The 12,042-nt window shown below is 46.0% G+C and overlaps 1 protein-coding gene across 1 annotated transcript in view; it reads left to right on the forward strand.

Moving 5' to 3' along the window:
* The window catches only part of RELL1 (RELT like 1), a 106,566-nt gene that overhangs the window by 62,573 nt on the left and 31,951 nt on the right, over positions 1–12,042 (forward strand). Inside the window, exon 3 of the mRNA XM_082252812.1 lies at positions 3,647–3,721. Coding sequence (XP_082108938.1) covers positions 3,647–3,721 — 75 coding nt within the window. The remainder of the gene's footprint in view (positions 1–3,646; positions 3,722–12,042) is intronic.

Genomic DNA, 12,042 nt, shown 5'->3' on the forward strand with positions numbered 1-12,042 from the left:
GGAATCCCACATTTCTCTTTTCTATTTTTTGCATACCCGTTAATGTTTTCCTTTTCTGTTAAGAGTTCAAATACCTTGCATGGTGTGCAATTTCTGCACATTATTTGTCAAATTTTTGTCCTTAGCAGTGCTAGTTAGAATGGTAGTGGGCAGCGTACTTAAGCTGCAATGCACCACATTGCATGTGTGCGTTTTTATTTGCTATTGAAATGCCTTGCCAGCCCATCTAGGGCCAATTCACACTATGTGGGGTGATTTACAGACATTTTATCACATCGTAAAATGTCTGTCACCGCGGGGACACACAGGAAACCATTCTTTCCTATGTGTCCCATTCACACTGCTACACAGCCTAGCGCACCAGCCTGAATCTCTCACGGCAGTGTCAGGCAGCGCAGTGCATTGTGCCGCCTAACATGTAGTGAATGAAGTGTATGCTTTGTACACTTGAGATAAATCTGGTACAAGAAAAAAAAAAATGGGGATGATGCAGTGCGCTGATTCATGCACCACACTGCCGTAACCAGCTATCAACACAGGGTGGCCGGAGTGCCGAATCTCTCCGACTGCTCTGCGATTTCAAGTGATTGTAAAGTCTCCTTGTTATTTAAAAAAAAAAAACATCTTATACTTACCTCCTCTGTCCAGTTGTTTTTCACAGGGCAGCCTGGAACCTCCTTTTTGGGTCCCTTTTTTCTGCTCCTGGCCCCTCCCTCCTGTCGAGTTCCCCCCACAGCAAGAACCTTGCTATGGGGGCCCCTGAGCCCAGCTGCAGCTCCGTAGTCCATCGAAATACGGAGCTGGTGTTTGGCCCTGCCCCCTCTCTTTCCTGATTGACTTAACTGACTTTGACTGCAGCGGGAGCCAATGGCACCACTGCTGTCTCAGCCAATCAGGAGGGAGAGTCCCGGATGGCTGAGGGACTCGTGGACTTTAGGGGGTGCTGCGGCGGCTGCTACCCAGAGATAGTTTTATCTTAATGTATAGAATGCATTTAGATAAAAAAAACCTTTACAACTCCTTTAAAAGCGTTGGAGTGAAAAATGGCCCTCCAAATAAATTAGCTGCTTTGTACAAATATAAATATTGCAACACATTAAATTTGAACTGCACCCGTCTTGATAGCAACCTCCTGTAATCCTTTGTTCAGGAGCACCCGGACTGGGGATGAAGGAGTGGCATTCTGAGATGGACGAGCCTTGATTGCTTTTTACAATGCTGTAAGACCTTGTTTAGATGGTTTTCAGCTTCCTGAGAACAGCGTACACCGCAAACTTTAATGAAGCTTTTAGCAGGCTTTTGGCAAGCTTTGAGCAGCTTTATTGAAGCCTTTAAAGAACTCTTCACTTTGGGAAGTTTGAACACAGATTTAGGCCCCTTTCACACTGTAGAGTCCGTCGGCGGACTCCGTTTATCTCAGCTGAGCAGGCGGATGGCTGCTCTGTCTCCCCGCTGTGTGCGGAGACAGAGCTGTCAGTTGGGTCCCCGCTGTTCTCTATGGGGGAATCGGATGGGAACGAACCATCTGTCCATTCTCATCCGATCCGCTGGAAGAATGGAAAATAGGGTTTCCATCTGTCCAGATTTGATGGATCGGATGTCAGCGGACATGTCCCTGCTGACATCCGATGCCCCATAGAGATGCATGGGGCATCCATTCAGATCAGCCTAAAAAAACTGACAGATCTGAACGGTCCGCCAGTGTGAAAGGGGCCTTAGGCTGAATTCACACTGAAGAAACAGTTGCCCAGAGATATAAACTGCAGCGGTTTACCTCTCCTGCAACTGTACGAATCCAACTGCGGTAGGGAGCAGTGTGGTGTGCGATTCTGTGCGTCACACAGCTCCCTTCTTTTTTGGCGAAACATTATGTGAATTGCACCAAAGTGACACGATATTGTGCTGTACAGAGTCATGTGATCCTGTATGGTGCACTGTGATCAAATTCAGCATGTCTGTATTTTAACTAAGCTTGCTGTAGCACGGGTTGCCTTGCAGTGTGAATAGGACACACACATTTGTTTGGTGTGTCTCCTAGTAGTGATGGGCATTTGACTGTGCGTTAACACTCTATTCACTGCACATTGTGTGAATTAGCCCTTAGTGTGACTCCCGCTCTCACCTTTAAACAAGTTGCTAGCAGACTTTTAATAAGCAGTGTTGAAGCACTGACGCCTCTTGGCAGCAAAGTGACATCCAGCACTTCCATTCAGATCTGTGTTAACATTCACAGGCTGGAACTTGATGATACTTTAAAGTGGAAGAAAACTCCCCCACCCAACGTTACTGCATTTAAAGCATTTTATAATTACATGTAGGTGGCTTTAAAAGTATTACAAACTGCCCTGTTTAGGAGATATCGCTGATGTTTGTGTCCGTGACGTCACTCCGCATACGCGCGTTTTGTCCTTCACTTATGGTACACTCAGCAAGACAACAGTCTGTGCATCTATATGCCGTCTCTCTGATAGCATAGCTCCACCGCATTACAATCTCGTGAGATTTTAGTTTTCTTGAAGCACCCCATGTGACCAGCTACATCACAAGGGGTGTGAACAATGACATTTATGGTTAACACAGGGATGATATTTACATGTGTACTCTTATTGGTTTGCCAGGCTTTGTCGCCAAGGTAACAGTATATTAAAATGAGGCTTGATTAAACTTTACTGAGCATGCACGAGATTCTGGCTTTGATAGAGCGGAAAGGCTGGAATCGGAAGGCAACCACAAACATGGCGCTGGCTTGAGCCGGAACAGTTAAAAAAGAAACCATGCTGCACAAACAAGTAAGAAAGATCCCATAATGCTAATTCATATCCTGATGAGTTTAGACATGTTATACATAGTGGGCATATGATTACTGGGAATATTTCTTCAGAGTTTACTTCCCCTTTAAAGGCTTGTTAACCCCAAGCATTCAAAAGGCGATCCTTCCACCTCCTGATCTTTCATTTTATTTTCTTTTATTCTTTAAATGTAATGGACATTTCATATGTGAATACAATGCTGCAAGCCAAGCATTTGGCTTATGACTGCGGCGTGGCCCCGTTCACTTGAATGTATGGCATTTGATAACATACTGCCTACCGCATGCAGCAAGGTGAAAGGTTTGCTGGAAAACAAAGCATTGCGGCCGGCGGCAGCATGTGTACAGCCCTGCGTGACTGCGTGCTCTCTTTTTAGATGGGTGGTCGAGGGGAGGTAAAACCGCAGCTTAGGCACCCATAACGGTATATGCATTGAATTTGTTTTTGAACAGCATGTGGCTTGCCGACTAATAAAAAATCTTGTTTGGTGACTGCAGCCTGGGATTACTTATTAATCTAAATGATTTTAAGACCTAAAGTCCCTCAGTGTGTTTAGCTACAGGTCATTTTTTGTGACCAGAACACCAGCAATGATCACATCACATGCTCCAGTTCGGTCTGTAAAAACAGGAAAAACAAACTTTCACTGAGCATTTATAAATGATCCGTCACTGGTTAGCTGAAAGCTGATGGAAATTAGATTAACTGCTGCTGAAAGAATACTGGAATTTTTCCCCTAACAGTCTTTCACATCTCCCCTGCAGGTACATTCTGCTGTATTGTGGTGACTGTCATTTATTTTACTTTAAAATATTAACTTACTTTCTCTTCATCAGAGATGCAAGATGAAGCTGCAGACACCACTAATGACACCGTTGGACACATTGTGAGCTACATCATGAAAAATCAAGGTATGCGTCCCCTATTACACAATGATAGTGCAGAAATAGTCTAGCTTCTTGCACTAATTATTGTATTGTTTATTAAAAGTTTACCATCGTAAGCACCCTGGGGCAGTGTTATATGGTTCATCCCAAGCACTGTAACGGAAATGTTTGCAGGACAGCTTGGTCTACATGTAACTGGAAAATAAAATCAATGTAAAGGAATGTGAAATAAAAAAGGAATTCATATACTGACCACTAGCCACAGTAGTTTTGCAAAATATGTGTAAAGTTTGTATATATATATATATATATATATATATATATATATATATATATATATATAATATATATATATATATATATATATATTCTTGAGGAAGGGACAACATTTCACCTCATTAAAACTGGCCGTAGATGGATTGACGTTCCTCTGGTTTAGAAGGTACTGGCTGAATTTCCATCTTGTGTAGCCATTTGTTTGACAGACATGGATGGAGAATGTTGGAAAACGTTTGTCGATCAACAGCTGTAGCGAATGGCAACTAAGTGCGTTCTCAGAATACAATGTCCCAGTTTTGGGGATTCTTCCATCTACCACAGCCTGAATTAAAAAAAAAAAACATATCTATGGCCAGTTTTAAGCCAGGTACACACTATTCGTTTTTGGTTGAACGAAAAATAATTGTTGGATCCAGGCAGAGCTGGTATACTACGTGATGTAAGTATAGCGATCTCCTCTGCTGAGCTAATGTGTCCTGAGAGGGAGATGCCCCCGGCTACCCCTGTCCTGCCCCGCCAGAACACTCCGATCAGTGCTTTCTGCCGTTGGCTGAGAGTGCAGATTGGGAGGTGGTTGACTGTGGGTATACGTACAACAGAAGCCGGCCAAAAAGTACGACAAACACACGGGCTGAATGTTGGCCTTTTTTTTTTTTTTTTACCTTTCGTCTTGGGACACATGGGCAACAGCTTTTCAGAAGGCTTCCTCACAGCCTGTTTTAACTATGAAAAGGCCAAACCGCCATTCACTTGAATGGCTCGCGTTCAACTGCTGTACCACCTGCCCAACTTGAAATGGGGTTTAAAGGATAAGTTCACCTTTGGCAACATGATACACCTGTTTTTATGGTGGAACATGTAACATGTTCCCCATCCTGCAGCTGCTCTACAATCCCCACACACTCTGTGACAGCAGGCGGGGGTTCTTCTCCCCGTACCTGCGGTCAGTATTTAAAAAAATTGCAGCAATGTGGGGCTCTGCCCACACAACCGTGCCATTGATTCAGAGTTCTGTAAATGAATGAACTAAAAGTAGTGACAGCCTTTGCAAATGTTGTCTTTTAGTTCTCAATGAACTACCACGGCTCTGTTGAGCCTTACGATTTACGAGCAGACAGCTTACACTGACAGTCTGCAGGAGTCCTGTATGACACCCGTGACCTGCTGATTGTGGGTGTAAGCTTTCAAGGCTCCTAAAAAATAAATGAATCCTAAAATGCTAATTTTTTTTTACCTGCAAAAAATTTGCATTTATTTATTTTTTTTACATTTTTTTTTTTTTAAAGTGAACTTATCTGGTTATTGTTACTGCCGTGTGTACAGCATTGAGCAGCTGCATGTCTTCTTTGGAGGAGGTGGGCGATGGAGGTGCATTAAACCAATAACTCAACCATCTATTTTTACCACCCCCATGGCTGCCAGTGTGGCAGAGCTCTAAATGTGCAGTCTCTACTTCTGCTTTAGAAGAATTAAGCAGTGACTCTGCTTTCCTGCTCCTCCTTTTCTCTGTCGCTCATTGACAGACGTAGTCTTCTTGATTCACAAGAACTGGGTTATGCTGCCCTTTACAGGAGTAGGACTAGGCAGAAAGAAAAAACGTTCTGGCTCCACCCTAGGGGCAGTCCCAGAGGGTATATCCTCTTCCTGTCTGCTACAGAGAATCAGTTTTTTTCTGTCTAGTCAGGAGTAAGGACCTAAGTTCCTTGCTGGGATCTTTTTGGTCCTGGCAAGATTTTTTCTTTAGAAAAAATATTTTTTAGGTAGTTTTCTCCAGTGTTTTTTTCCTGTGAGATCTTCAAGCAAAAACGCCGGACTGGGCGACACTAGTGGTCACCCCAGCCGGCCTACGAGCGCGCGCAGACCATTGCATTGCGCTTGGTCGGCCGCGACACATTCAAGTAAGTATGCGGGGCCGGGCGACGGGCTGGATGTTGAGATCCAGTGGTCACCCCGGTTTCTGCCTACGAGCGCGTGCAGACCAGAGCTCCGCGCTGGGTCGGCCGCGACGGAGTCCCATTGGAGGGACTGACCTTGCGAGTTAAAAGTCTCGCTTGGACGCCAGGAACCACAGAGTCGAGGCGTCCGGAGTGGTCCACAACCCCCCACCCCGGTGGAGAGGGTATTGTGAAGAGAGGGTGCCTGTCGGTTCGGTATGGTGAGTAAACGTTCCCTTTTTTCCTCGTTATGAGGCAGTATGAATTATGGGCCCCTCCATACATGGTCAGTATATATCTGACACTAAAAGTCCCCCTTGTAAATACAGTATGTGTTTGGTGGGAAGTGGACTTGGTTTGAGAGCTAACACTCTACCCCAGCAGACTGTAGTATTACAGCAGACATAGGAGGTATAATCCTACCTTAATTGTAGTGTACCTCCTGCAGATCGATAAACCGCCACTTAGCAGAGATGCAGGTGGATTTGCTGGGAAAAACGATTTCGGCGGTCCGCCGCCATTTTGCCGTAGACCAGGTGCATGTATGTCCTCAGGTCACGCCGGCCGCCATGTTTTTGGAGTCTATTGTCTCCTGTATGGACGCGGCCATGTTTGATGAGCCCAGCTACCTCGTGGAGAGCTGGGAACGCCGGAAGGCGTACACAGGGGGCGGAGCCACGTCCTTCTACCCGGGAAAACGAACACAGCTCTTTCCAGTCTGTAAAAGACAGACGCTGACTGCAGTTGGTTGGAAACTTCTCTGCATCGGGTGGTGAGCCTTGGGGGTCCCTCTCTCTCTCTGTGGGGATCGAGAAGCAGGTACTCTGAGGGGCGCTATTGCGCTAGGGGGAGACACATAAAAAAAAAAAAAAAGAGGTATTTTTTTATAAAAAAAAAAAAAAAAAAATAAATACATTTTTTTGTTTTTTCTGGCAGAGGTGTCCTGAATTAACATGGACCCTGCCACTCATGTATCTCCACCGGATCCCCTCGAGGTGTCTGCAGGATCCTCCAGCACCCCACTGATGGTTGAATCATTGTCAGCTATTATGGAAACTTTTGTGTCCCGGGTGGAAGTGGCTTGTCATTGACAGGGCGCAAGAAAGCGACCCCCGCCTAACCCCTTATTATCTGAAACTTCGGATTCAGACTCTGAGCTTATTTCTGCAGTTGCAGGTACTTCATCTGGGATTGGTGTCTCGGGTACTGTCTCTTCAGACAGTGAGGAGGATGTTTCGGCATCAGCCATAGCCCGAGAGGAAGCGTTGGTAAACGCACTCATTGTATCTGTTCAAGAAACCTTAAGATTACAGGGTATTCCGTCGGAAATAGCTGAAATTGAAATCCCTTTTGGGACTAAAAAACGCATGAAAATGGCGAAGGTTTTTCCATTGCCCAAATGTTTTTGGCAATCCAATCAAAGAGGAATGGAGTCTGCCAAAACGCACCTCTGCTATTTCTAAACGCATTAACTGGCGTTATCCGTTGAGGAAACCCTAATTAAGAAATGGACAGAACCACCTGTGGTGGATTCACCAATTGCTAGATTGAATAAAGCCACGGTTATTCCTTTAGAAGACGCTCCGTCTTTTAAAGATCCAGTGGATCGCAAGATAGAAGCTATGTCTCGCACCTTGTTTTCCTTGATTGGATCAGCTTTCAGACCAATAATTGCTATTGGTCTGGTTTCGCAGACTGTAACTGAATGGACCAAGTGGTTACGCCGGGACTTAGAAGAGGTCCCTCAGGCGGTATCAGATTTGTTGGAACAAATGATACAGGGGTTACAGTTTGTGTGTGATGCGGCGTTAGACGCCACTCCATTATTGGCGCGAGCATCAGTTTCAGCAGTGGTTCTCAGGCGTACACTGTGGCTAAAAGGTTGGTTAGCCGACCAAGGTTCCAAAAAAGCATTAGCTAATATCCCCTTTTTAGGAGAGCGTCTATTTGGAGCCAACTTAGATGAGATCATTAAGGATCTCACGGGTGGAAAGAGCACCTTTTTACCGCAAGATGTTAAGGGTAAAGGAACTCGTCAAAGACGAGGGCCTTCTTTCTCTGCTCACAAAAAAGTTTTTTCGTCCCGCAGGTGAAAAAATTAAGTCCTCCAAAGCTCCTTCAGGAGGCTTCAGGGGACGTTGGTCGGGCAAGCAAAAGCCCGCCCCCTCCAGACCTGAAGATAAATCGTCCAAAGCCTGAAGGTGCGCCCCCACCCATAATTGGGGTGGGGGGACGTCTTCGCCGGTTCCCGGATCCATGGCTTTCCAGAATCCCGGACAAGTAGGTTTGCGAAGTCATAAGGTCAGGGTATAAGATCGAGTTTCGATCTCTCCCACCGGCGCGATTCTTCCCTTCCAATATCCGACTATCCCCGGATCGTTTAGAAGATCTGCGGAGAGCAGTCACGGATTTACTACAACAAGGAGTGGTAGTCCACGTTCCTTGGACAGAACGTTTTCAAGGGTTTTATTCAAACCTATTTACAATACCCAGGAAAGAGGGCAAAGTGCGTCCAATTCTGGACTTAAGGGCACTCAATTCCTTTCTCGACATAAGGAAATTCAAGATGGAATCCATTCGCACACTAGCAGCCTTCCTGCATCCAGGGGATGTCCTAGCGTCCATAGACATCAAGGACGCCTATCTTCACATTCCCATTTTTTGCAGGATATCAGCGGTTTCTACGCTTTTCCGTAGAAGAGAACCACTATCAGTTTGTGGCGTTACCTTTCGGTTTCGCCACGGCTCCTCGGGTCTTCACGAAGGTGTTGGCCCCAATGTTGGCACTACTGCGCCAAAGAGGCATATCGATTCTAGGTTACCTAGACGATCTCCTGCTTCATGCAGAGTCTCCTCAGACCCTGCTACAAAACATAGAAATTACTATAATTTCTTTACAGGAATTCGGGTGGCTGGTGAACCAGCAAAAGTCATTTCTGGTTCCCACCCAGAGGCTCGAATATCTGGGTCTAATTCTAGACACAGTCAGGACAAGAGTTTTCCTTCCGGTAGGGAAACTCCGAAAGATTCAATCAGCAGTCCAGTTGTTACTATCCAACAGCTGGTCTTCCCTTCGGACTTGCATGAGGGTTCTGGGGTTGATGGTGGCTTCCTTCGAAGCAGTCCCATTTGCCCAGTCCCATACCCGAATTCTTCAGCAAGAGATTCTTCTCAGATGGAATCGGAATCCGGAGTCCCTGGACTATCGGATCCAATTGAGCAAACAGACCAGAGAGTCTCTGGTCTGGTGGCTTCGGTCTCCGATGCTCAGCCAGGGAAAGTCATTTCTGCCAATATATTGGACGATAGTGACCACGGATGCCAGCCTATCCGGATGGGGAGGAATTCTCGGTCAGTTATCCGTTCAGGGACTTTGGTCCCCGGAAGAATCCAGGTTACCGATAAATGTATTGGAACTGAGAGCGATCAGACTTTGTCTGATTCACTGGACCGAGCAGCTCCAGGGCAGCCCGGTTCGGATCCAGTTGGTCAACGCCATGGCCGTGGCTTATGTCAATCACCAGGGGGGCACCAAGAGTGTCTGAGCAGCCAAAGAAGTGGCTTGCATTCTTCGCTGGGCGGAACGATTTGTTCCAGCTATCTCTGCGGTGTTCATTCCGGGGGTGGAAAATTGGCAGGCAGATTATCTCAGCCGTCAGACTCCGGATCAGGGGGAATGGTCCCTCCATCCAGAAGTTTTCCACCAGTTGTGCCTACGTTGGGGCACCCCGGATGTGGATCTGTTGGCATCACGATTCAACAGAAAAGTACAGAGATTCGTGGCTCGCTCCCGCGATCCTCTAGCAAAGACCGCAGACGCACTGGTCACCCCGTGGGGGCAATACCAGCTAATGTATGCCTTCCCTCCTCTTGGGTTACTGCCAAGACTTCTTCGCAGGATAGAGGAGGAAGGAATTCCAGTAATCCTGGCAGCTCCGGACTGGCCTCGTCGAGCTTGATACGCCGACTTGGTCAGACTGGTGGCGGACGTCCCGTGGAGACTTCCTCTCAGGGAGGATCTACTGTCTCAGGGACCGATCTTCCATCCTGCTTTACGATCGCTGGTTTTAAACGGCCTGGTTATTGAGACCCAGGTGCTGAAGGACAAGGGATTGTCAGCTTCAATTATTCCTACTCTAGTTAAAACAAGGAAAGCGACTTCCAGAAAGATTATCATCGTACATGGAAGTCTTATATTGTGTGGTGTGAATCCCTTGGGTTCCATCTACATCTTTATTCGGTAGCCCGAATATTGGCTTTTCTGCAACAGGGAGTTGAGCAGAAGCTGGCCTTGAGTGTTATCAAGGGTCTGGTTTCAGCATTTGCTATCTTCTTTCAGAAGCCTTTGTCTACTCATTCCTTGGTGCGGAATTTCATCCAGGGGGTGCGACACCTGGCTCCGCCAGTGCACGCGCCGTTACCATCCTGGGATCTTAATTTGGTGCTGTCGGTTCTTCAGACACCTCCCTTTGAAAATATCAGGGAGATTCCCTTGCTTACTTTATCCCAGAAGGTGGTCTTCTTGGTGGCTATCACTTCTGCACGCAGGGTGTCAGAACTGGCTGCATTATCCTGTTGTTCCCCAGATCTGGTGGTTCATAGGGATAAGGTTGTTCTTCATCCGAATCCATCCTTCCTTCCTAAGGTGGTTTCAAAGTTTCATTGAATGAGGACAGTGTATTGTCCTTCCTATGTCCTTAGCCCAATCATCCTCGAGAATTTGCATGGCATTCCTTGGATGTAGTTCGGGCGATCAGGATATATTTGAATACTACGGATTCAATTTGTAAGACGGATTCACAGTTTGTGATCACGGATGGCCCTAAGAAGGGGTTGCCTGTTCTGCTGCGACCATCTTTAGATGGATCAGACAGACGGTGGTATAGGCTTATTTTATCTAAGGGTCGGGATCCCCCGTTCCCTGTTAAGGCGCATTCTACTCGGGCGCTTAGAGTTTCCTGGACCCTCCGCCATCAGGCGTCAGTGGTTCAGGTTTTCAAGGCGACTGTTTAGTCGTCGGTTCATACCTTTACAATATTGTATAAGGTTTATGTGATGGCATCGTCAGATGCCTCTTCTGGCCGCAAGGTTCCTGCAGGCCACTGTTTGAGGAGACTGTTGATCTACCTCGAGGATTTGTGGGGTAGGTCTCATCTGTTTACTCGATGAGTCCTTTGATACTTCTGGTGGGCTCCGGTTGGGCCTTCTAGTTTTGGATTTTGATTTCGGTCAATCCCACCCCTCATTTGTGGCACTGCTTCTGGATGTCCCAGTTCTTGTGAATCAAGAAGACTACGTCTGTCAATGAGCGACAGAGAAAATCGGATTTTTGTAAGATCTTACCGTAAAATCCTTTTCTCTTAAGCTCATTGACAGACTTAGTACCCGCCCCTCTATCATTGAGTTGGGTTGGGTTAAATTCTCTGTTGCTGCTTTGGGACAGAACTGATTCTCTGTAGCAGACAGGAAGAGGATATACCCTCTGGGACTGCCCCTAGGGTGGAGCCAGAACGTTTTTTCTTTCTGCCTAGTCCTACTCCTGTAGAGGGCAGCATAACCCAGTTCTTGTGAACCAAGAAGACTACGTCTGTCAATGAGCTTAAGAGAAAAGGATTTTACGGTAAGATCTTACAAAAATCCGATTTTTTTCAGTGCAAATCTGTGATTAAGATCTCCCAAAACGTAGGACCATAAATAAGGCCATAACCATCTTGTTCTCACCCCTAATTCAACAGTTCAGGATAATGTTAGTGTATGTAAATACAAACAATGGATTTCTCTTATTTATTTAATTTTGCTGTGGTAATCATACAACTGAGCTTGTTTTAATCCAGTGAGCTTGTGAGTTTTTCCACGGGCATTGTAATCCGCCATGCCCAGTTCGGTGGACTACAGAATGCCTACCTTCTAAAAATTAGGGGGGGGTTCTATAGTTCTGACAGATTTTCACAAGTAAACGTCACCTTGTTTAATTGTTTTGTTCAGGAGATATGCCTGTCTGGGTATCGTAAAGGTGATTTATCTCATCTTAGTAGTTAGTAAGCATCGTTGCGATTTGTATTCCCTGATATACTCTACAGAGGGAGCATTTTGCAAATCTGTATATGGAGTGCTGTAGTTACAAATAGAAGG

Source organism: Pelophylax lessonae (assembly GCF_965119305.1).
Source record: "Pelophylax lessonae genome assembly, chromosome: 1".
In the NCBI taxonomy this organism is placed as follows: domain Eukaryota; kingdom Metazoa; phylum Chordata; class Amphibia; order Anura; family Ranidae; genus Pelophylax; species Pelophylax lessonae.